At 44.9% G+C, this 26,875-nt stretch overlaps 1 protein-coding gene across 1 annotated transcript in view; it reads left to right on the top strand.

Annotated features, from left to right (window-relative positions):
• TENM1 (teneurin transmembrane protein 1) overlaps positions 1–26,875 on the top strand; it is a 1,826,288-nt gene that overhangs the window by 1,406,425 nt on the left and 392,988 nt on the right. The window contains exon 22 of the mRNA XM_078688755.1: positions 22,889–23,138. Coding sequence (XP_078544881.1) covers positions 22,889–23,138 — 250 coding nt within the window. The remainder of the gene's footprint in view (positions 1–22,888; positions 23,139–26,875) is intronic.

Below are 26,875 nucleotides of genomic sequence, written 5' to 3'. Positions count from 1 at the left end.
GTTGCAAATGTTTCGATGTCAGAATCCAAGAGTGATGATTTTGATCAAATTCAGGATGATTTAAGAGACATGGTAGTTGTGATTGGTGACAAGAATGCGGAGAGTAATGAATCTTCAGAGTGTGTTGACCCTTATGTGGAAATAGGAGTCGGAACAAAGTGTGTATGTTTGCTCGTTGATTCTGGTGCGAGAATCACTATGATAACTCAAGAAAAGTTCAATGAAGTTTGGAGTTCTCGTTCATTATTGCCACCAGATAGATCTCCTGTGTCGTATGAGGGAAGAACAATTGAATTAGAAGGATATTTTGAAGATACCTTGGAATTTAGAGGTAGGAACATTTTTGGAAAAATATATGTGGCCATAAAGGGATTAAATATCCTTGGATGGTTCCATCAAGGACTTTTCAAAATGGTACTTCGACTTGGCACAAAAGATCAAGTTTCTATTCTTAGATCAGAAGATTTTGTAGATCTTTTAAGTGAACGTTATCCCTCAGTTTTTAGCAATAGTCTTGGAAAGATTAGAGGTTTTGTTCTTTGTATCAGAGTTAAAGAAAAGCACAAACTCATAAACGTCCCATTTAGTGTGAGAGAACAACTAGAACAAGAACTTAAGGGTCTTTGTGAAAAGGGGATAATCAAACCTATTGAATCCTCTCTTTGGCTTAGTCCTTTGGTCGTGGCTAAAAAAAATGGCAAACTTTGCGTCTGTATAGACTTGCGCAGTCTAAATAAGAATATTTGGATTGATTCGCATCCCCTTCCAAAAATATCGGACATGTTATCATTAATGAATGGTTCCACTTGGTTCAGTAAATTAGATTTAGCCTCAGCCTATCACCAGGTGGTTCTGGATCCATCATCAAGACACTTGACTGCTTTCGTTTCACCCATTGGAACTTTCCAATATTGTCGCATTCGGGTTGGCCTCTGGGGCAGCGGTTTTCCAAAGGGTCATGTCTGATTTACCTAAAAACATCAAGGGAGTTGTCGTTTTTCAAGATGATGTTTTGGTCCATAGTGATACTTGTGAGTCACATGATGAGACAGTTTTTTGTGTTTTAGAGACTTTACGTGATGCTGGTGTAGTTTTGAAAAAGGAGAAATTTATTTTTAAGGTACAGAAGGTGGAGTATCTTGGTCATGTTGTGGTAAATAAATAAATAATACCCTATTTTTGAATGAATAAATGAATAACAGATAGCTCAATAAATAAGAGTCAAGATTCGAGGTAGTAGGAGTTTTGCAGGTTTAATACAGCATAAGGACAGGAACAGGACGACCTGCACAGGAATAGGAAGGCAGGGCCCAGCAGCTGCTGGGGCTGGATCTGGGATGAGCGCGCTAAGGAATAATCTTTTAATAACAGTACATGAGCATATATACATAACGCAAACACATAGCATTACATTGCAATAGGCGTAGCAGTGGGTGGAGCAAAGGGTGTGACGCGTAGTAGTCGCGAAAGATAAGGGTGAAAAGAGGTGTAACAGGGCGTATACATAGACATGTGATGCAAACGTAACAGAATATGTCATGAATGGGGCGGAAACCATGGAGGGGGCTACCTGAGGAGCCGGGACCTCTAACCTGATGGTGCGCGCCAACTAGCAATGACGTGTTACTAGGAGAAGCTGGGGGCTTCGAACTCTGTGCTAGGAGCAGAGACTGAAGTCTGGAGAGTCAGGGCGACATGTACCTAAACAGTATCTAGTATCTGATGTTTAGAGAACATGTTGATATAAACTAGAAGTCAGGAGGGGAAAGGCTAACAGACACTAAGACTGGACCATGCATTATTCTACATGTAGTGCGTGATGAAGAATATTAAATGACCATTAAATGCAGTATTTCTCTTACATGGAGACGTGAAGGCTAGACAATGACGGAAACTATTGATGCGATTCAGTAGCTTTTAGGAATGCAGAGAAGGAGGACTGAACTGATAACTGGAATCATAACATACTCTTGGCAGACTCAGAGGCAGAGCCAGGCTGAGCCGGGCACTGCGAGGCAGGAAGTAAGTGAAGGGTCGAGGATACAGGTGGGGGCTGTATCGCTCCTCAGCGAGGCTTCAGGAGACAGGAGACAAGAGCTGAATCTGGTGTCCAGGCCCTTTTGAGGCCTAGAAACGGGAACTTTACATACAATAACGTGCACACTGAGAAACGTGGCAACGTAGCTTTACATAGGTCTGATATTCGTAGTATTCACGAGAACTGGAAACTGGCATACTAGAGGTGGACACAACTGTAATTGCGTCTTTAATCAAACATAGGGAATACATATGCATATTTAATCATGCACACATAACATATGATGGATGACTCGTAGTGACACAGAACATGGCAAAATTTACTTTTCCACATTCCCTCCTTGTCACTACGTTTCCATCAGGAAACATCAATATTCATGATACCATCTATCATTTCATACAGTATCATTTGCTCGTCTCGAATTATCCTGGAACGGGATTTAGAACGGGGCTTGGGACTAGGAATACAAGAGGTAGCACAAATGCCGCAAATCGCAGGGCCACATTGTATACAGAGGCAGCAGCTGAATATGATCGCTACTGCAATACCTAGAAAGGACAATACTTTCCATCCCCAGGCGGAAATTATATTCCAGAACCAACCGGACCATGTCCAGGTGCCTGGATCTTGGTGTAACAGATGGGCAATTTTATGGAGTCTGGTTATAGCTGAATAAACAGACGGCGCGTTATTTGGAATGAAAATGCAGCAACTAGATCCGATGACTCTACAGGCCCCGCCCCTATCGGCCAATATGACGTCAAGGACGAGACGATTCTAGGATGTGGGCTGATGGGCTGTGTACTGCTGGGGTTAAATGTGGTATCTTATATGGGGACGGGGCTGGTGGTTGACATTCTCGATGTTTTATCTGTAACTCTGCAATAAAAACATACTTTCAAAAAAAAAAAAAAAAAAAAGGACGAGACGATTCTGGAGCACGACAATTCTCATAAAGGATTGTTCTTCGGTTAAATTACTTAGAGCAGAAGTAGTCTCAATTACTACTGCTTCGAGTGTTCTGGTTAATCTACGTATCAGTTTACTATTCACAACTGTACCTAAATAAGGAAAGACACCTTTATTGATATCTATATATTGTTCTAGAGTAGTTTCAGTATAATCGACAATCGGGAGGTTTCTCTTGGGTCTTGTATGTACTAGGTGGGAATTCCTATGGTAGTCGGGTGGGGCTAGGAAAACTGGTGGCAGTAGGAAGGCAATGTAACAGGTTCCCTCCCAATCGAGGGGCAGACGAACATATGCAGTTTGACCACAAATAAAATAAGAATGACGTGAAGCTTTGAAAATAGATTTCCCACTGTCACTATACTTGACAATAGTAGTACAATCACTATGTCCTACATGTACGGAACCATTATTTCGGACACATAATTCGCCTTTGACTGGCAGTACTGAAATAGCAGGTAAGTCTGGAGTAGTATCAGACTGAACATTCAGGACCATGAAATTCGAAGAATAATTACCTAAATTATACACTTCATTTTCTAGATCTAACCCGGTTCTGTGGAGGAGACCTTGCTTGTCTGGAAAACATGTACTGTTAAGAAAAGACATATCTGTTGAGGATAACGTTAACGTGGACCATGCTCCACACGAACCATTATGTGAAAAAGGATAAGGAAAAAGTGGCAGAACTCCCTTCGGTGTCTGGAAAGGGGGGAGTCGACCACATACCCAACAATTAGTGGCATTGCTGGTCTGGTGTGAATAATGTAACATGCGGATGAAAGAATTATTTCGCATAGCGAGGCGGTAAGAGAGTTCATGAGGAGGCAGATCACTAAACGTGTGCTCTACGGTAGCATTAGAAGACTTATTTACATGAAGAACTGGGAAATACAGGTAAAATGCGTAACTGGTGCAGGAAGTCATAATGCTGAGAAATAATATGAAACATAGAAAAACAATACATCGAATTGAGTTTTGACTAACTCTCTCACTATGGCGGTCTATTTTATACATGTCAGAAACAGTCTAACCGTTTCACCTAGGGGAGGACTTAGACAATCAAACTGGCTGACTTATTTTACTAGACCGGAGTTTCAACTTATACTCCTGTTGCGGAGTTTTCTCTAACAGGGGAGGGTTTGTAGCAATGTCTTTTGCGGGACAGTCCTTGAGAACAATATTTTGGCAATCCTTCAAATCCTGGGAAATGTTCTTTGAGACGGGTTTCAGTCCATAAAACTTCTTTACGTGCGAAAGGTGCACCCAGCCTTTGCGACCCTCCAACTTCAAGGCTGTACGGGTGGCGAGGAGGACCTGTCGGGGCTCCTTCCAGCGTGGCTCCAGCGTACTTGAGCGGTCAAAATTGCGGACAAGAACCATGGATCCTGGAACGATTTCATGCGGTGCCACCTCGGTATTGTCTGGAAATGCGGCGGCAACCTGTGAACGACAAGAGTTGAGGGCAGACATCAAGGAAGCTAGGTAATCTGTCAGCATATTACTTGAAACATCGGTAATACTTCGGGGTCTAGGAGTACCCCACATGTTAGGGGGGCGGCCGAATACGACCTCATACGGGGACAGACCTGATCTGGAATGTGCGACCATGCGCATATAGAACAAAGCGACTGGCAGAGCTACTAGCCAGTCCACACCTTTCTCTTTACATACTTTGGCGATGCGAATTTTCAGAGTCTGGTTATGTCTCTCTACGAGACCGGCTGCTTCAGGATGGCGTACACAATGAAACTTCCACTGGTACCCTAACAAAAGGGAAACATGCTTCATCAACTCAGATGAGAATGGCTGGCCGTTGTCAGAATATACGACTCTAGGGAGTCCATAACGGGGGAAGAACTCACGAACCAGCTGCTTGGCAGTGGTCGCGGCGGTGTAATCTGGGACTGGATATGCTTCTGTCCACCTGGACAAAGCGCATACAACTACAAGGACATACTTGAAACCTCGACATCGTTCCATCTGAATATAATCCATCTGGAGGACTTCAAAAGGGTGGTCAGGGGGCTGGAATCCACCTTGTTCCACCGGGACACTTTTACCTGGATTAAACTGACAACATATCATACAGGTACGGACTTTCTGCTTGGCTGCAGCTCGTAAATGCTTGTTGAACCAAATGTTCTGGATACTGTCTAACATAGCTTTTTCTCCTAAATGTGCTGGACTATGTGCAGTATTAATAATGACTTGAACCATAGAGTCGGGGAGAAACCAAGTGGCTCTACCCTTCGTTAACCATCCTTGATCTGTCTGGACCCCTCCTTGATCGGACCATTTCTTGATTTCTTCAGGAGTAGCATGTAACTGGATATCTATGACATCTTGTGTAGGGTCCTTAACTGTCATGCATGTAGTCGGATCTGGAGTGTGTGTCTGTGTCGGATTAACTGGAATGTCAGGAGTCTGTGCTGTAAGCTTGGCTGTGCGATCTGCTAGATCGTTACCTTGAGAAATAATGTCAGTAACTTTCGTATGTGCTTTGCACTTCATGATAGCGATAGATGTCGGTAAATGTATGGCATCTAACAGAGCTTGAATAAGGAGACCATGCTGAATCTTGGTTCCATGAGAAGTCATGAAACCTCTCTCCTGCCAGAGCACTCCGAAGTCGTGTACAACTCCAAATGCGTAGCGTGAATCTGTGTAAACATTAACTTTCAAGTTCTTGGCGTGTATGCAGGCTTGTGTCAGAGCAACTAGCTCTGCTGCTTGAGCGGACAGGGTGTCAATACGGTGTGTCTCAATAACTTCGGTGTCGGTAGTCACTGCATACGCGGCGACTAGTTCTCCTGTACTTGTTCTCATACATGAACCATCCACATAAAGTGTCAGGTCGGGGTCTGGTAACGGAATATCTGTCAGATCTTGTCTTGGCTTTGTCGTAATGTTAACTACTTCCACGCAGTCATGTGTGGCAAGATTCGAATTAACTGATGGTAACAGTGTAGCAGGATTGAGAACGTTGCAGCATCTGATTTCTATGTGTGGCTGAAACAGTGTCAATTCATAACCTGTTAAACGTGCAATTGTCAAGTGCTGAGTTTGTGTTCGGTTTAAAAGAACTTCCACGGAATGTGGAACTTGTACTGTCAGGGAGTGTCCTAATACTATGGAATCACTTTGTCTGATAGCTAGGGCTGTGGCTGCTACTGACTTGAGGCACGCAGGCAGAGCCTGGGCTACAGGATCTAATGTGCTCGAAAAATAAGCACATGGCTTGTATTGTCCTGCTTGATCTTGTGTGAGAACAGATAATGCTGTACCTTCGCGTTCAGTGACGAAAAGTGTAAAAGGCTTACTGTAGTTCGGTGTAGCTAGAACTGGAGCTTGGCATAGGGCTTTCTTTAACTCATTGAAACTAAGTGTATGTTCAGATGTCCAAGGGAGTACAGTCGATACGGCTGCCTCCTGTGTCGTTAACTGTATCAGTGGCTTGGCTAGAAATGCATACTGAGGAATCCATTGTCGGCAGTAAGAAGTGAGGCCGATAAAAGCACGTACCTCCTTCTGGGTCTTGGGCTGAGGAAGACTCGCTATTAACTGGATACGGTCTGGTGTCAACTGCCTACCCCTCTTGGACAGTAAGTGTCCTAAGTAGACCACTTGCTGGACACAGAATTGAAGCTTAGAAGGGGACACCTTGTGCCCCATCTCGGCTAGGAAATACAAGACTGTAAGGGATGCTCGCTCGCAAGCACGTTCAGAACGGGCTGTGATCAGGAGATCATCGACATACTGGAGCAGGGCAGTGTCAGTTGGCATGTGAATGTTGTCTAGTTGTCTCTTAAGTGCTTGACTATAAATACTAGGACTTTCTGTGAAACCTTGAGGAGCTCGTGTGAACATATAGCTCCTTCCATTTAAACAAAATCCGAAAAGGAACTGGCTGTCTGGATGAATGGGGACACTGAAAAAACGCGTTCTTGAGGTCGATTACAGTAAAGAACGTGGCTTCGGAATCAATGGCTGTCAATAGGGAAGAGATATCTGGAACGACTGGGTACTGAGGAATAATACATTTATTAAGTTCTCGTAGGTCAATCACTAATCGATATACTGGGGGTGCATTTGGATCAGTACGTTTCATGACTGGAATGATCGGAGAATTGCATACATTGGAGTCAGTTTCTACAACCACTCCTTGAGCCATGAGCTCGTCAATAATTTTGGATAAGGCTGCTACAGCCTCAGGTGGCAATCTGTACTGTCTGATTCGTGGTAACACCACACCTGGCTTGAGAGTCACACGATGGGGTGTGATTTGCATATAACCAACATCAGTTGGACCTTGCGCCCATAGATGCTGCGGAACATTGGACAATCTGGGATCAAAATCTCGTAATACATAGTGACCCTTAAAGTCACGTAGGAACAGACGTATTCCCTCTGGGGAACAGCATATAACTGCACCTAACTCTTTCAGTGTTTTAATGCCTAATAGGTTTTCTGGACATGACTTAGTAAGTAACAAATCAGTAGTACGGGACAATGGACCTACTTCTAGAGTAACTGGCTTTGATATTTCATTTACAATGGGTTTTCCTGAAAATCCAAGGGAAACATTTCTTGAGCCTGAGAGCGGAGCCCCTGGAACTTCGGCGTGACTGATGGTGGTCCTACTTGCCCCTGTATCAATCAAAAACTTTCTGTCTTTCCCTAATACTTGACTGTGAACATAGGGACCTTCTTGATCTACAGGTATCTCGATGAGAGGCAAGCCTACCTCCCTCTCTAGGCTGTTTCATGAATATTGCTGGTACTCTGGATACTCAGACTGTGCATACTGGTACATCTGCTGTGTAACGTGCTGTGTTGCAGCAATAGGCTGCGGTACAGTAACTGTCTGTTGTGCATTCTGTGGCTGAGGAGTCTGTGAAACTTGTTCGTGTCTAGGCGAACGTGGTCTTTCTTTAGTCTTACCAGTGGCTATGTTGTGTTTCAGAACTGCACACTCGTTTATAAAATGACCTGGCTGTTTACAATAATTGCAGTTCCCTTTAACGGGAGCTGCAGGATGACTGGCTTGATTCGGACCCCTCTTCTGACTGTCTTGAGGAACAGATTGTGCAACTAGTACTTTCATTTTCGTGTCTTTCATACGTTTTCTCTCGTGTTCTTGCTCTTCTCTGATTCTGTTCTGGTGGTATTGGAGCATCTGCAACATCTGGGACGGGGTATTAGCTTGCCAGGTACTTTCGACTTTCAAAACTCGATTCTTAATTTGTGGACTTGAATTCTCGACTAATTTAGTAACAAAAAGGTGAGGGTATGACTCACTACTTGTCTTGAGGCCACTGTTGATGCTAAAACATTTCTCAAATCTGGAATAAAAATCACTAATGTCTTCGTCTTGTTTCTGTTTACAGGCTGAGATTGCATCCCAGTCTTCTTTTCTAGTTGTCAATAATCTAGGCAAAACTTGTATTAATAATTCCGGTAATTCTTTACATTTCGCTCCAAGACCGGTACCTGGTACTCGTGCCTTGTCTTCGGCTTCTAGAACTGCCCAATCGATCTTTTTCTCTCCCACCTCCCATTCTTTTTCCTTGAGCTTTTCATACACCCCTGCGGGCAACAGGACTTTCAACATTTTAATTATATCTGGGTACGTGTATTCTCCCATACGGAGCATGTCTTTTAATTCTCTATGGAACCCTGCTGGATCTTTATCATGACAGGGAATTAATTTCTTCATCTCTAGGAGTTCCATCTTTGTAATCGGAGTGTAAACAAACACTCGTTCTAGTTCGCCACCCGTTCCTCTAACTGGGTGGACTTCTCGTAACGGATTCTGTCTCTCCATGTAAAATGGTTTACTTTCTGGGGGTGAGACATGAACAAAATGCGGATTCAGAAACGTTCTATATTTGTGGCGCTGTTCTAGAATGACACTAATTAAATCGGTACCTAAACCTTTCCATCTATACTGGAGTAACTCGTTCAGGATATCGTGTAACGGACCTGGATCAGAGTGCTGACCCTCATACAATGTAATGAGGTGCTGAATCATATACATACCCGCCAGTCGTTGCTCGGCTGGGGGTATTTTCAGAAACATTTGTGCCACTATTTCGTCTGGAAAAGTGGTAGAATCAGTAGTCCATCGGACTGCCGATCGGGCTAGTTCTTGTTCATGCATGGTACTTAACTCACTGTAACCGATTCGTGATTTCAGAATGTGATCGGTAGCTTGAAACACTTGTTCTAGAGAACCTTGTTCTGGTGCTGGATGATGAAAAATAGACTTGTGTTCTAGGCGTAAATGGCGATCTGGAAATCTAGATTTTCCTACATACGCTATTCTGTCGGGATTCTCGTCGTCTAACTCTTCAGGATCAGAGTTACTTTCTTTCTCGCTTACTTGTGCTGCTTTACGCTGTTCGTGTAACTTTATTATTTCTTTACGGATTTTCTTGTACATACTTTCCATAGCACTGATGGTTCTGTGCTTACCCTCGGCTATATTATCACTCCACTTTGTCAGGGTTCTCATTTCGGCTTGATCTTTGGTCGGATAATCTTGTTCTCGTATTAGACAATTAATCAGAAACTTTAATAGCATGAGCTGGACTTCAGCTTTTCTTTGAGACATGACTTCGCCAATGCTTTCTGGATCATCCCCTGTACGGATGAAACGATATATTCTGTCTAGATCTTCTTTCATATTCGGTAGGGTGACTAGATACTCGGCCACCCTTCTTACACGTAATGAATATAAAACCATATTATCCTCTCCTGGGACTGGATCATAGCCACATTCATTAAGGGCTTTTCTTATTTCTGCTACAGACTGATGTCTGGGCGTACGCTGTGACGCTTGCATATGTAATTCGGCTGTCGTTAAACGCTTGTGTGGCGGCGGGGTTTGAGGAGTACCTCCCCCTGCGGCCCCTAAACTAGAGTCGTCGACTGATCCTCTTCGTACTAGTGTGGCAGGAAATTGAAATGCGGGCTGAACTGGTATGGCGGGCTGGACCGGGGGAACCGTAACAGGTACTGCAAGGGGTACCCCGGTGTCTGGAGAAGCAGGGAGTGCCTGATTTACAGGGACTGGTGGAGCGGGGACAGGATTTGCATATTCTGGGACTGTGTCGTCCAAATAGGACGAAATAAAAATATCTGCTGCGGTCTGTTTGTGACGTAGCTTGGTCGGAACTAATGGTGGCGGGAAATTACTGGATGCCTCTGGGGTCGCTTTTGGCAAGTCCTCGGCAAGGAGAGGATACATACCCCTAATAAGAGCATGCCTCTGTCTGTCTGACTGTTCGGCTTTAACTTGTTCACCTATCTCGATTAGTTCTTTTTCTTGTGCTCGTTCTAAGGATTCTCTACTTAATTCTGACTTTCTGATTTCTTTTTCGGTTCTTTTATGAGCTTCTTTGCGCCATAACTCGATGGCATCTTTCTGTGACTGTCTGGCTTTCTTTTTCCATAATGCCTCTTCTACTCGCATGATGCACTCGGCATCCCATGTACCCGATACGGGCCATCTATACTTTTCTTCTAACTGTTTGGTATACTCTGCCCATAAATCTAGATATAGTATGGCACTTATGCCATGCTTCTGATACATAAAATGACCTGGACTGTCCCTAGGCGGAACTGGAACTGCTGCTTCCAGCAGACCCTTTCTAGTTTTTAACTGACGTAACTTAGAAAACAAGGGCATGACTGGACTGTAATCTAGACACAATACAATACACAATGAACACGATACTTATTCCCCATTCATACCACGACATTAAAATACATGAAGAACATTTAAAAATAACAGTTCGAACAGAATACTACCTGGAATACGGAACACAGAATACATGAATTTTCTCGAGAACAGAACTGACTGGAACAGAAACTAGATGCACTGCTGAAACAGTACGAAACTTACCGGTCTCATAAAGAGACACGTCAGGACCCGCATCCACCGAAGTGGACACTTCGTTTGTGGGTCTGTGTACCACCAACCCACAGACCAGAGTCAATCAGATTGACCCTGTCTAGATACTACCCCAGTAACGGTACTCACCGGGCAGCAAGAACGGAAGGCCTCAGACTGGACTGGACTGCTTGGACGCCGGACGGACGAACTTCGGACTTCTGTTACGGGTGGGCCTCCGGATACCTCGAACCTTGGACTCTCGGCTTGGGCTCTGGTCGGGACTCGCCGCGTTCCTCCACCGTCTCGTCTGGATGCTGGACCGCCTCCTCCGTCTCCTCCGTGGGCCTGAGGGATACTTGAAGCAGAAATATCTGCCGGTGCGCAGAAGAGTTCCGTCACGACTGCAGAGGGTCAGGGGGTCGGCGTGGCTTCACCGACGCGTGGGGAAAGGGCAAGTCCCTGTTCGGGCGCCATTATGTGGTAAATAAATAAATAATACCCTATTTTTGAATGAATAAATGAATAACAGATAGCTCAATAAATAAGAGTCAAGATTCGAGGTAGTAGGAGTTTTGCAGGTTTAATACAGCATAAGGACAGGAACAGGACGACCTGCACAGGAATAGGAAGGCAGGGCCCAGCAGCTGCTGGGGCTGGATCTGGGATGAGCGCGCTAAGGAATAATCTTTTAATAACAGTACATGAGCATATATACATAACGCAAACAAATAGCATTACATTGCAATAGGCGTAGCAGTGGGTGGAGCAAAGGGTGTGACGCGTAGTAGTCGCGAAAGATAAGGGTGAAAAGAGGTGTAACAGGGTGTATACATAGACATGTGATGCAAACGTAACAGAATATGTCATGAATGGGGCGGAAACCATGGAGGGGGCTACCTGAGGAGCCGGGACCTCTAACCTGATGGTGCGCGCAAACTAGCAATGACGTGTTACTAGGAGAAGCTGGGGGCTTCGAACTCTGTGCTAGGAGCAGAGACTGAAGTCTGGAGAGTCAGGGCGACATGTACCTAAACAGTATCTAGTATCTGATGTTTAGAGAACATGTTGATATAAACTAGAAGTCAGGAGGGGAAAGGCTAACAGACACTAAGACTGGACCATGCATTATTCTACATGTAGTGCGTGATGAAAAATATTAAATGACCATTAAATGCAGTATTTCTCTTACATGGAGACGTGAAGGCTAGACAATGACGGAAACTATTGATGCGATTCAGTAGCTTTTAGGAATGCAGAGAAGGAGGACTGAACTGATAACTGGAATCATAACATACTCTTGGCAGACTCAGAGGCAGAGCCAGGCTGAGCCGGGCACTGCGAGGCAGGAAGTAAGTGAAGGGTCGAGGATACAGGTGGGGGCTGTATCGCTCCTCAGCGAGGCTTCAGGAGACAGGAGACAAGAGCTGAATCTGGTGTCCAGGCCCTTTTGAGGCCTAGAAACGGGAACTTTACATACAATAACGTGCACACTGAGAAACGTGGCAACGTAGCTTTACATAGGTCTGATATTCGTAGTATTCACGAGAACTGGAAACTGGCATACTAGAGGTGGACACAACTGTAATTGCGTCTTTAATCAAACATAGGGAATACATATGCATATTTAATCATGCACACATAACATATGATGGATGACTCGTAGTGACACAGAACATGGCAAAATTTACTTTTCCACAATGTTCTTTCTGAACATGGAGTTGAACCAAGACCAGGTCTTGTTAAAGCCATTCTAGAAAGTCCAGCACCCTTTGACAAAGTTGGACTCAAATCATTCATTGGGTTGTGTGAGTTTTATTCGCGATTTCTACCAAATTATGCTTTAAAAGTCCACCCACTTTCTAATATGCTCAAGAAAAGTGTTCCTTTTCTATGGGACAAAGAATGCAATCATGTTTTTGTGTGGATTAAGGAACATCTTGTCAGTCCAATAATTCTCAAGCCATTCGATCTGAATACAATGTGTACCATCACGGTAGATGGCAGTGGCGTTGGATTAGGGTCTGTTTTAACCTAAAACATAAAAGGGAATGAGCACACTTTAAGGGATGCCTCGAGTGTTGCGAGGTTCGGAGTTACATTTTTCAGTAATTGAAAGAGAGTTGTTGGCATGTTGGTGGACTATAAGGAAATTTACTCATGTTTGGGGAAAACACTTTAAATTATGCACAGATCACAGCCCACTTGTTTCCATTCTTTCCTGTGACAAATTGAAAGAACACACACCAGGATAGCACAGTTGTCAACTAAACTTCTACAGTTTGACTTTGAGGTTAGTTACATTCCTGGTAATAAGAACATTAGAGCAGATTACTTTTCAAGATATCCTGTGAAATGTGATAATGAACGTGTTGATGAAGAAGAAGAAAATTGTTTTGTTACTGCTGTGGCTTTGGATGAGATGTGTGCTGTCAGTAAAGCGGAATGGAGAGATAAATTGTCCTGAGATATTTTACTTAGAGAAGTCATTGAGTGTGTGAGAAATGGTTGGCTGAGAGAGAAGAATGCTCATTTGTCTTTGCAAACATTTGTAAAAGTTACAGATGAACTCTCCATCAAGGATGTTTTATTTATGCTAGGTGATAGATTGATTACTCCGGAGACATTAAGATCTAGGTTAATTCGTGGTGCACATGAAGGCCATTTAGGTAATACGTTTACAAAAAAAAGCTTACGTGAACATCTTTGGTGGCCACAAATGGATAAGGATGTTGATATGTTTGTCGGGGGGTGTGTAATTTGCTCCAATTCAGGGAAAACTATGAAAATACGCACTCCTCCTCTTCAACCTATTGCATTACCAAGTAGACCTTGGGAGAAAATTCAAATTGATTTGGTGGGGCCTTTTTAATACTCTTCCTAACAATGCCAGGTTTGCTATTGTGGCAATAGATTATTATTCGAAGTGGCCTGAGGTTTGTTTCATCAATGAACCTAATTCTAGCAATGTCATTGATTTTTTGAAAGATATTTTTCTGATGGAAGGTTTCCCAGCTACAATTATAAGCGACAATAGAGTACAGTTTGTCAGCCAGGATTTTGAATGTTTCTTGCACCAAAGTGGTATCACGCATTCCAAAAGTGCACTCTATCATCCGCAAACTAACGGATTGGTGGAGCGAATTAACAGAGTGATAAATAATTGTGTACAATGGGCTTGAGCGGGAAATTGCAATGTTCAAATTGCAGTAAGATCGATGTTATGGTTTTATCGCACTACACCCCATTCTTCCACAAAAGTGTCACCTTTTGAACTTCTACGGGGAAGAAAACCTTGTTCGAAAATATGTTCTAGATGTCAAGATGGGTGAAGATGAATACTGTGGATAACCTTGACAACAGTGTAAGGTCTAATGTTTCACAAGCTCAATGCCAACACAAACTATATTTCGACTCTAGAAAGAGATCTTTGTCTCAAAATATTAAAGTTGGTGACATTGTACGTATTAAGATTACTACTCATGCGAAGAAAGGTAATTCAAAATTCACAAAACCATTTACTGTTCACAAAGTGTGTGGTAATGCTGTAAGAGTCAATTTGAAGAATTGGTGGAATTTATACAGAATTGTGAAAGTCACTGATCGTTCGGGTCAGATTTCTCCGCTTAGTTCCAACAGTTCTGATAACGGTTTAAGTCTTGTAAACAATGATGTTTCTTCCTTTCCCACCAATGTGGGTCTGCGGAGAAGTTTTCAAAGACGTTCTGTTCCAGGCAGATATCGTTGATATTCTGTTTTGCTTTGTTTAATTTTTGCTATGTCTTTATTTTATTTTATTTTTTTCTTTGTTTTGTTCTGCGTTGTTCTTTTTAAAATGTTAAGAGGAGGAGGATAATGTAGTGTTCTCCATCCTAGTTCTACATCCTAGTCTTGGAATGCTTACAGTGTTATGTCATAAGCATTCTATTTAGAGTGTAGGTGAAGACAGTTGACGGTTGGATCCTGGTGCTATGGTTTTAACCTGCTGCTGCGCAGCACCTGTAAATTGTTACAATAAACTATGGTCAACTAACTACATTGAGTTTGTCAAATTACTACAGTATCTTATCAGCGACGTCTGCAAGCGCCATGAGACTTCCAAGTGATATGTGCGCCTTACAAATGTCCTTGATTTGATTTGATTTATATGCATTTGTAAAGATAGATAGATAGACATAACAGATGTAAGTGCAAGATTCCTGTACAACACAACCATAAACGTTAGACAAGACTTACCAGCCTCAGTCCTAAACAACAATTTCACTTGGTTTGCAATACACAGCTGTGAGAAATTGGGTTATTGGTTGAGGAGGGTGAAACCTTACTCAAGCAACAGCCACAATCCCTGTCAGGGTGAACCACAAGAAGTAACTAAATTAACCTGTGCTTCACCTTTTACCAAATCAACAAAAATCCAATCACTAGAACTGGAGATATTGGATTATAAAGGTTTAAATAAACGTAGCACCAAAAAAAGCAAAGCAACAACTGAAGGTATTTGGTGGCCGCTCTGGACCGGGATAACTTCACAAGCTCAGGTTAACCATGATTGAGTGCAGGCCGGACCAAGTATGGCCCACTGAGGATTGTACTTTATATCCTTGGTGCGCAGTCTGCACAGTGTTGTTTTGCAAGGCTTTGCATCATCCAGCTGCGGTTCCAATGGAGCTGTACAGCGAGGCTTTGTGGGGCTTGGTATCTCTCAGCGTTGGTTAGGATGAGGCTGGCAGCGAGGTTTTGCAGGGCTTTCCATTGCTGATACAGTATTTGTTGGAACCTTCCGTTAGTCCAGGAGGAGCTCTCTCTGATGCCAACTAAGGACCTAGGACCTGGGGAGGCACCACTTGGGGATCTGGAATTCACTCCAGCAGAGGCCAGCAGGGCCTAGGAAGGTCCAGAGCAACAGGCCAGCTGGACAGTTGTGAGGAGGCCTCTGGGGCTTGTTCTGTACCTGGAGCCCATAACAGGAGGACAGTCAGCGGTCTCTTGGAGCCACTCTGCCTGGGATGTAGGGAGCAGGTCCAGTCTTCCTTATCAGACAGCAGGGGGGCCCTCAGGCAGTAGGGCAGTCATCTGGCAACAGGGCAGTCAATCTTCTGTAGTATCCACAGATCCAGAGTGTACTGAAGAGTGGGTCTGAGGGTATTACGTTTTTACCTGGTGCCCTCTTTGAAGTGGGAGAGCTTCAGGAGTTTCCCGTCCCACAGAAGTTTCTGGAAATTCCTGCCTCCCTGCCTTGGTCCCAGTGTGTCTGGGGGGACAATAGGCTGGTGTGAAGTTCTTTGTGAGTGTGATGGGGCAGTGCCTAAGAAGTGCAAATGGGGTAGGTGACAGCTTCACCCACCATCCTGCATTGGATTGCCCATGCTGCCAACACCCATCTCTCTATTGTATGGCTGTCTGGGAGGAAGACACAAAGCCCAGCTACTAACTACACTTAGTCATGTTACCCAGGAAACAGGCTGTAAGCACAAAATGGTTAGGATTTGAAAATGGCAACTTTTTAAAAGTGGCACTGTCAGAATTGAGACTTAAAATACAACATTACCATTAAAGACAGTTATACGTTACAATTCTTTAGAGATCAAACTCAATATTCCTTCCTACTCCCAAACAAATGTCATCACTAATGCAATAAGGAAAACCTAATATTATCCTTTGAGAGAGGTAGACCTTGCAGTAATTAAGAGTTTTGCCCTACCAGGATATGTAAGGCTGCACATGTTCAACTTTTTTAATACACTGCACTCTGCCGTATGGGGTGGCTTATATGTATTAAATAGGAAGTTTTAACCCTGCCAAAAGGTTTATTTTACCAGGTCAATATAGATGTTTAATTCTGCACACAGGCTGTAGTGGCAGGCCTGAGATATGTTTAAAGGGCTACATAAGTGGGTGGCACAATGAAGGCTGCAAGCCCCTTGAGAACATTTAATTTCCAGGCCCTGTGTACATGTTTTACCATTTGACTAGGGACATACAAGCAAATTAAATGTGCCAATTGGGTGTAAGCCAAGTTCACCATGTTTAAAGAAGAGAGCGCAAGCACTTTAGGACTGGTTATCAGTAGGCAAAATTTGCATTACGCTGAGTAATCAAAGTTATTTTAGTAATTACGCATTACTGTTGTGATGTGAAATTACCAGAATTACTCCACTACATCAGCTTAAGTGATTAAGAGTAATTTGAGGCAAAAATCCTACTGCAGGAGCCCAGAAAACAACGAAAACAACGAACTAAGAAAGGGACAGAGAGCTGCTGCTGGCAACTGCTATTCGTGTCCGGTAGCATTGAGTGCTATTTTCTTAGCACAAAATGTTTTCCCGGCACATTTTGGATGCAAGGGTGCATTTTGCACTAAGAAAATAGCTCTAACTGCTGGATTGCAGCTAATTATGCATAATTACCAGTAATGTTGCTATTATTACAAGTAATTACGATACAGAGAGTGACGCCAGTTATGCTCACCTCTCGTTAGCTGAGGTACAGTTCACAGAGTTCTAAAAGACAATAAAAAGGATACAGAAAAGAGGATGGTTAAGGCAAACAAATGGGGATGACCCTGTAGAGAAGTCCAACAACAGCTGACAAACAATGCAATGCTGAGACTTGAAAAGCACCATTCCATTCACTAAGCCAGTATGTGGATTAAAAAAAAAATGAATAGACACCTTTACATTACAGCGTTGGTAAGACAGAGTTTGGTGAAAACAGAAAAAGTGGTATTTATACAGTATACTTTGTTTCAGTTTAAAATGATAAAAATGAAATTTATAAAATAAATGTCAAAAACTTGTATGCTTTTATCAAGGATGATAAGATTTTTTTTTATTTGTCTAGAAATTTACAGCTAGTCAATTCAAATTTGATTGTAAGCAGTCCACCATTTTGAATTGGTGTGATAAAAGGTTTGTGGGGATTGACGTAATGCAGTAGCAGTTATACGACTAACATTTAACTGCAGTTGAAATTGACTAGCACAGTTAAGAGGTCGTTTGTCATCTATTTTAGCAGTGGCAGGTGTAATGATAAAAATATAAATTAGCTATTTGGTCCTGATTTTTCATTAATCAAACCTTGTATTCTACCAACGAACATTTGCCTTTGTAGAAGTAGAAATGTAATTAATAAAACCAAACTGGGGTGAACTTTAGCTGTATAGAATGTTTACTCAGTAGCTGTTGTGTTCTGAAAGCCAAGGAATTAAAACTCAAAAAACCTTTTAATTGACAATGGCAGAAGGACATGGGTGGAGCGAGTTGTTAATAGCAATCAAAACTTTAACCCCTCCCACGCTGGTGATGGAACTGCTCCGTCAAGCCCCTCGGGTGGGCTGTGCTGGTGACGGAGCGGTTCCGTCACGGCCCGCTCGCCGCGCCTGCGCGGTGCTGATTTCGTGCCTGTGCAGCGCGTTCTATTGAGCGGGCGGGGCCGTGACAGAACCACTCCGCCACAAGCACAGGCCACCCGAGGGGGGTGACGGAGCGGTTCCGTCACCAGCGTCGGAGGGCCGCGCGGCCCCCCCACCACTTAGCACTGCGGCGGAATTGCCGCCGCAGCAAAAGGGTTAAAGAGGCTTATAAAAACAACAGGTCGAATACAAACATAAAACAATGACAAATGAGGGAAGCGTGAGGAAGCTGTCTTTAAAGTAAAGGCAATCAAAGGCAGGATGGTAGGAGACCGTGTTTACAGAAGGATGCAATATCCCATCAAGATAGCTCAGAGAGATAACCTCACTGTTGACATCTGGGACTTTATCACACATCTGTTGTGCATCTGCATATAGGTGCAGAACGGAGGGAGCCGTGTACCTAGGTAGCATTACAGGTTAGTGCATGAGCAGCAGACAGCACAGCTCAGAGCACAGAACCGTGGTTGTCCTCTTTGTTTCTGAGGTGCTGTGTCTGGAACTCATTCACCAACTTGGAGAGTTAGTGGTTGAAGAGGAATGAGTTAAGAAGAAATACTATCATCAACTGCACCCATTGCGATAAAGACCATGATTAAAATTTGGGTAGGAATGACGACAAAGATTTCTAGAAGGAGTTCTAAACCTGAAAGTGAATCTGCTGGTGGCTTTTCCTCTGCCGTTGAGATAGCAAGGAGGAGGAAATGCCTCTAGTGGATTCTTCCACACATTGAGGGGCATACTTATTATATCACGGCGCGTAGCACTCCATCGTGCTACGGTGCATGGTAGAGAAAGGGCAGGAATGTGCCGTACTTAACATTGTACGAGGCATTCCTGCCTTTTCCCACATTGGCACACATTGTGCTGCATAGCTCTAATGCAGACACTCTTGCATCATGGTGCAAGGGTGCCTGCGTTGTAAGCAAAATTGTTTTTGTGCAGGAAGGACACCTTGAAAACAATCCCCTGAGGCATTTTCTTTTTTCTATGTGTGATGTGGCCTAACGCCTAGCACAATCGACCTCGAAGCTGGGGAACCGGGTTCAAGTCTCGGCAGGGACAGCTCAACATCCTTTGATTATGGTCAAATCACTTAATCTCCCCATGCCTAACAAAATGAATGTGTCTGACTGTAACGCAACTGGGGCTCATATAAAGTGCTCTTATACCTTGGGGTCAAGTTCGTGCTATATAAAACTTCCAAAAAAAGAAAGAGGAAAAAACAAAGAGAAAAAAACATATTTCCTCTTGTTACAGCTCACCTGGGGAGGCATAGCAGTGTTGGCACATTCCCAGGTCTTCCTATTATGGTAAATCTAGGAATGCATCAAAATCTATGGCTTTTGTATGGGAACACTCATACACCACCCATTAAACGCCTCCCTGTGGCAGAATAACACATTGCAGCCCTTTCCGCAGCATTGCATTACTCTGGATTCATCAAGCGACTCAGGACCACGCAATGTGGCTTTGTGTGGCTTGATAAATAGCACCTCAAAGGTTGCATCTCTTTTGCACCACAGAGTGTGGTGCTAAAAAGATGCAGCCGTGGATGTCTGCAATTCACAGCTTCCAACCAATCTGACAACCTATTGAATGAAGAAATACTGCAGGCCTGATTCACAAAGGTAAACTTACACGTTAGTATAAGTTTACATTTTTGGAGTATTCACAAAACTGCATTTTAATAGTAAGTTTATGAGTGCGGAGACTCAGCAGTTGAGGGGGAGCACACCGTACAAATAAAAGATAGGCCTGTCGGAGTCTCAGCACCCGCAAACTTACTATGAAAATGCAGTTTTGTGAATACTGAAAAGGCATACATTTAAACAAACGTGTACGTTTATCTTTGTGAATCAGTCCCAGCATGTTTGGCTCTGCAATAAATACAGATGTTTCCAAACTTTCAGGGATGTTGTTATTTTGTGTTAATCAAAATTCTCTAATAATTGTTCCATCTCATATCTATAGTACTCTTATATCAACCATTGCTTTCTCACTGAACTAATGTAAGAAAGCTTAAGCTGATGAGATTCAGTACACTACCATTCCACTTGTTACACCCCTCCAACTTCTTGCCCACTGAAATCCTTTCTTATGTTCCTTGGGTTTCTGCCTTTATGTTCAGTGCGGGTGCGGTATATCAAGTAGGGAATATCATATGCTGAAATATTGAGGACCAAAATATCAAAAAATAACTATGTACTTCTCTATACGTGCCTCATTCATATCTATAAATGTGCAGTTAGGCATAAAAATGGATACATATTTGTTGATATTTGTGTTCTTCGTATTTTGACTACAATAGTCAGGTGTAACAGTATCCCTTACTTGATATTCCGGAACCATACCTTGCAGCGCTGTGCTGCTATCAACCCATGTTAAAGCTGTGCAAAACAAATACCTTTACATGCATGCCTCTACAGTGCTGTGGGTTTCCTTATGACTACTACTAAAGTGGGGTTCAAGGTGGGGTTCAAGGCTTAATTTAATGTGCACAGGGCAATTTAGAAGAGGGGCCACGCTTTTTTGGAGAGAGGAACATTATGATTGTGATCAGATCAATGAGGAGTGGCCAGTGGTAGCAGCTGTTTGGCTTGCCCTTTACTGGCCCTGGCACTGCCCCAGAAGCCTCCAACAGAGTGTGTTGCTACATTTCTAAGTGTGTTTCGTACTCGGTTGCAAGCTGTCACAAATCCAAATCAGGCATGAAAAATAAATTAACACATTGTATACATACATTAGGAAAGGCTGTTCAGTAAGCTTTACAGAGAGTAGATGTGAAAATGAATTATTTTGTTTAAGCATACCAGATTTTAAACACCCATTACATAAACTATATTCCATATTTAACTTGTAGTTTTGAATTGCTGTCAATCCATTGCTTTTGCTGTGCATATTGTTGTATGAAACTTGCTTACTGTTATTGCCATTATAAGCATGTCTTATTTATGATTTTTCTAAAATGCATTCCTGTATGTTCTATTGTACCTCTACTATGTAAGCCTTCTTTTATAAGAGGCAAAATGATGTACTGACCAATGAGACACCAGAGCTTTCGTTTGAATGCTTTTCTGTAGTGATCTGCAAGAAATGTAGCTAGATTGAATAGATGATAACTAGATGTTTGTTTTTATGCTTATATGATGTCATTTCCTATTATGGGCTTTGTACATGCCCTCAATGTGGGGGGGATCACTGAAGGATCTGTGAGAATCTCCATACTCCTCCCAAAAAGCACTGCACTTTACGTGCCACAGCATCTTTGGCGAACACATTGTTCAACCCTGTAATGCCATTTAGCATATGCACCTGTGTCAGAAATCTGGCCTTGGCACACAAGCAAGGAGCGATATCATTTGCATAGGACCATGCCAGCACTCAAATGAGGGAATACCCTCTTCATTTTGCACTGAGTCAGTAAATGCACCCATGTGAGATGCATTGTCGAAGTGGTTGCACTTTTGTACCGTGTAAGTGCACATGCAGCACTTAAAGATTTTCTTGTACAGGAGCACTTTTTTTGTCAATCAGTGACCTCGTCTCCAAATTTGAAATCAACAATTTATTCCTTAAGCGACATTTTTCCCCTGCTGCCAACAATTTTGGAGAGTCTAAGGGGCAGATGTATCAAGGTTTTTTTTTGTCACAAAAGCTGCGATTCGCAAAATAGCAGCGTTTGCGACAAAAAAAACGGGAATTGGAATGTATCATGGAAAAAGCCTCGCAATATTAAGGAATCGCAAACTTTGCGATTGCTTAATATTGCGTAAGCATTTAAGAAATCGCAAATTGCGATTTCTTAAATGCTATGTGTTATGCATTTCAGAATTGCGAATTTAGGCTAAGAAATCGCAAATTACCACCAACTTGTAGTTGGTGGTAATTTGCGAATTCTTTTACAAATGCACATTTTGCAATTTGTAAAGGTGCCATGTGACGCTCATACGTGCCCTTAGGGCATGTATGTGCGCCATATGTGCACACATGCCAATTTCAGGGGTTCAGCAGTGTGTCCTTGAGACACCCCTGCAGCCTTGAAATTATTCTAAATTTGCTATTAGCAAATTGAGAATCGCAAATTGAGAATCATTTCACACTCATTCCTATGGGCCTCCTGGCCCATAGAAATGAATGGGAAATTATTCCTTAATTGCGATTAACAATTTGCTAATCGCAATTAAGGAATTTTAAGAAATCGCTAAAAAATAGCGAATTTTTACATACATACCATTTTGCAATTCTCAAATAGCGATTCCTTAAAAATCGCTATTTGAGAATGGCAAAAGGATATCTTGATACATCTACCCCTGAGTTCCTTACATCTGCTTACCTCTCACATAATTCTGCCCTGGCCACTTGACAGTATGTGTGCGCATGCGTACCTTTCAGAGAAAGCCGTCTGTAACCACAAAATGACCTTGATTGAACGCTGTCGGTCAATGAAGTGCTCGCCAAAGTTTTCTCTGTCTGGTGCAGGGTTAGAACTCAAGTATGTGGGAAGCAGGATTTCGAAACAGCAGATGGTTCCGCTCATTGTAACCATATATTTAAAATGTGTTCTTTCCAGGCATACTGCACAAAGGAGATGGAGAAAACATGTTCATTTCGCAGCAACCTCCAGTCATTTCAACTGTTATTGGCAACGGCCTGCAGAGAAGCCTTTCCTGCTCCAACTGCAACGGCCCCGCGCACAGCAGTAAGCTGTTCGCCCCCGTGGCCCTGGCGTGTGGCCCTGACGGCAGCGTCTACATTGGAGACTTTAACTTCGTAAGGCGAGTTTTCCCCTCAGGAAACGTCATCAGCGTCCTGGAACTGCGGTAAGACAGCCCGAGCGTTCTAGTGTATGTGCTCACGTCTAGTATACGTAACAACTCCGTTTGAGGCCATTTAAATATGTCTGTGCTGAGAAGAGTGCGGAAGCCGGCAGCGCGAGTTTAAAATGAAGTATAGATGGAGAAGGATGCAGCAGATGGCGTCTGCTCTGCGAGCTGATTGTGGAATGATTTCTTCTGGCGCTTGTAAGGTTGTATGTAATGGGCCCTGGGCCCGCATGTTAGGCGCAGCAAGGATGGACACGGACACCAGGAATGAGTGGTAGGAAAGGTCTTGAGCACGTGCGCTCAGCCTCTTTTATTGGCAGCGTCATGTGACACCATGACGTCTGTGGTGGGTGGGTGTATAGTGTGTTACATTACACAGGAACACTAGAACGTGTACACACCAAGACACTACATCACTCCCCTTTTTAATCAATGAAAAACTCAACTTGATAATTCACATTTGGGGAATCAACTTATCTCAGGATGCAGTGAAGTGTTCAGTTCCATCAAGCTTTTCTATCCGCCGCAGCTTGGGAAAGGGCAGGTGGAATTCAGTCTGTTTCGGGGAACTTTTGTCCGCTCTGGCACAGGTTGGAGATGCTAGATGGAAACAGTCTGTAGACGACTGGGTAGCCCCTTTTTCCTCACAGTCCTTGTGTTGTTGGCTTCCGTGGTAACGGGTGCTGTTGAAGTTCTTGCAGCTCGCCATGTAATGGATGGTCACGTACCAGTTCGGCCTCGGACTAACAGTGGGGACCTATTTTGCACTGACACCTTTACCTTCTTTACTCCTAACTGTGGCAACGGCCACGTGGATGTACTTCTTCTCTGCTCTTCAACTGTGGCAACGGCCACATGGAATAACCTCCTTCCATTCTTAACTGTGGCAACGGCCACGTGGATATTCTTCCTAGCTTGTCACGGTGGCGGAGGTGCCACTCAGATCTCTCCTCTTCTTCCTTTCTTTTCGCAGTGGCAGACGTGCCACACAGCTCTCTCCTCTTCTTCCTTTCTTTTCGCAGTGGCATACGTGCCACACAGCTCTCTCCTCTTCTTCCTTTCTTTTCGCAGTGGCAGACGTGCCACACAGCTCTCTCCTCTTCTTCCTTTCTTTTCGCAGTGGCAGACGTGCCACACATCTTCTTCCTTTCTTTTCGCAGTGGCAGACGTGCCACACAGCTCTCTCCTCTTCTTCCTTTCTTTTCGCAGTGGCAGACGTGCCACACATCTTCTTCCTTTCTTTTCGCAGTGGCAGACGTGCCACTCGGATCTCTCCTCTTCTTCCTTCCTGTTTCGCGACATCACTCGGTCCGATCTTGCATCTTCTCTCCTGACCTGGCTCCTCCATGCAGGGCGCGCCAGCTGCATGTGTGATCCTGGTGTGTCCCCGACTGGAACACTTCCTCCTTCTTCCTTAGCTTCCCGAGTTGGTGTCACGAACCCTCTACTCTGGATTCTTGTTGGTGACGTTCGTGGATTGGTGTTCAGGGATCTTGATTAGGTCGAACGTCCTGGACCGTTTGGCGGTCCCATCCTGCTGGTGTTTTGGCAGGTTTCTTCGTCCTGTCGGACTAGGCGCGTTAGCACCTTCTGGTATTGTTTGAGGGGACCCATCGCGGGTCATACTTGGTACGCGATCTTTCTGTGGATCAGCTTCTGGGGGTGCCACGCTTAGTGGTCTTCTTCGGTAACTGTTCTGCACTGTGGCGTTACCTGTGCCCTTCTTCCATCTCGTGGGGGCTGAGCCTTGCCACGTGGCACGTTATCTGCGCCCGTGCTTTCCACGGCTCTCGGACACTTGTTGCGTGTCTTCGGTACTTGCAGCTTTGGCTGGCGTCGTTTTCTTGCTGCTTTGGCTGACGTCCAGTACTTTGCTGCTTTGGACCGTCGGGTACTTGCTGCTTTGGATGGCGTCAGAAGTTTGCTGCTTCGGACCGTTGGCGGGAGTAGTTGATGCTGCGGTGATCTCCTGTGGCCACTAGGAGTCACTGCTCTCTCCGTCTTCTGATCTCGGCAGTCTTATTCCCTGATCGTTCCTCCATTGCTTGGCAGTCGTTTTCTCCAGACGTTTTGTCCTTGCTTGGATTCTTGGTGAGGCGTTGGTGCCTCTTCCCACGTCACTCTGGAAGTGGCAGCCGCCTACTCCTTGCTGGTGCGTGTGTGCGTCTTCTGCGCAGAGCGCGCTTTCTGGATTTGGGAGTTAAGATGCTTTTCTTTGGGGCGCTACTCCGCCTGTTGCCTCTAGATGGTGTTAACTTTTTTTGCGTTGAACAATGCTTGTTTCAGTGCTGGAGGATGTTGGTGCACTAATGCTTTTGGCCACTGGGTGGCAGTGTTGCTGGATCTTTTGAGCAGCCTGTCTTGTCTTTCCCGGGTGTGCACTCTACTACTTCAGTGCACAGGGGATTGGAGCTGCTGCTGAGAATGGGTGAGTAGATTTCCTTTGCTTTTAATGTTCCAGACATGTATCGAATTATGAATGTGCTACAGTCAGGCAGACATTGCTAAAGCACTGTTTATGTCCCTCTGGTGTTGTGCAGCTTTGATGCTGGGGGCAATTTTGGCAGTCTCTGTGGGTGCACCGGTGGTTCCTCTTGTTTCAGTGTCCCGGTGGGGCTTAAGTAAACTTCTGGCGGTGTTGACCGCTTTGCCGGCACTCTGCCACTCACGGAGCACTCACTGAGGGGGCTCTTATGCTGACGGCGGCGCCGGCCTCGTGCAGGCGCTTACTTCTCCCCTGCTCCCGTGCACTCCGCTCCTCACACGGAGCACACGAGGAGGGGGGCGCCTCTTGCTCTTGGCGGCGCTGGCCGCTTGCAGACGCTTGCTTCCCCTTGCCTCCTCTCCCCGTCCGCAGCCGCCTCGGCAGTACTCACGCGGGCGGGGGTGAAGGTGTTGTGCTCCGGCGGGGACGCGCGTCGCTCCGTTCACTCCTCCTTGGGCGGGGGGCGCTCGAGGCAGGCCGCGGTTGGGCCCCGCCGGCTCTGTGTTCCAGGAAGTTCTTGGTCCGCTGGCCCCACTTTCGCCGGTCTCCCGCCGCTGCAGCTTCTACACACCACGCTGCGCGGCGGAGACTTGCCTTGCTTCTCGCAGGCCGCGGGTGGGCTCCGCTGGCGCTGCTTAGTCTCTTCTTCGCTGGGGGTGCCGCCGGCAGGTCGCGGGTGGGCTCCGCTGGCGCTGCTGAGTCTTCCTTCGGTGGAGGTGCCATCAACCGGTCGCGGGTGGGCTCCGCCGGCCCGGACCCCGTCGCGAGGGGGTTAGGGAGGCGGTTAGCTACTCCGCTCCTTCCCCCTCGTTACTTTTGTTAACTTTCGGGTCCTGCCGCCTTCCCTTCACGCCGTGGCTTACTCTGGGCCCCGCCGCTTACGTTACACACGCGGCGGGGGCAAGGGATGACTCGGGCAGGCCGCGGGTAGGCTCCGCTGGCGCTGCTTATGAATGGCACGGTTTATTTATTAGCGCTTCGCCCCTGGGGCTCACCTTCGGCCGGCGGGCCAGAAGCTGCGTCGCTGTCGCGGCGGGTGGACTCCGCCCGGCCCTTGCTCCTCTCTGGTGGGGTTTTTGCTTCGCGGCCGTCTCAGGTGGGCTCTGGGCGGTCCGCTATTCCCGGTGGCACGTTGGTGGCGGCTGACGCGGGTGGCTTCGGTCGGCTAGCTGTTCGCCTCTTGATGGCTGCTGGGCTCCGACGTGCTCACCGGCTTCTGGGCTCGCTGTGCCTTGCTGCAGGGGGTGCC

Source organism: Lissotriton helveticus, chromosome 4_1 (assembly GCF_964261635.1).
Source record: "Lissotriton helveticus chromosome 4_1, aLisHel1.1, whole genome shotgun sequence".
NCBI lineage: Eukaryota > Metazoa > Chordata > Amphibia > Caudata > Salamandridae > Lissotriton > Lissotriton helveticus.
The sequence above is the reverse complement of the archived record's forward strand: the minus strand, read 5'-3'. Positions and strand labels throughout refer to the sequence as shown.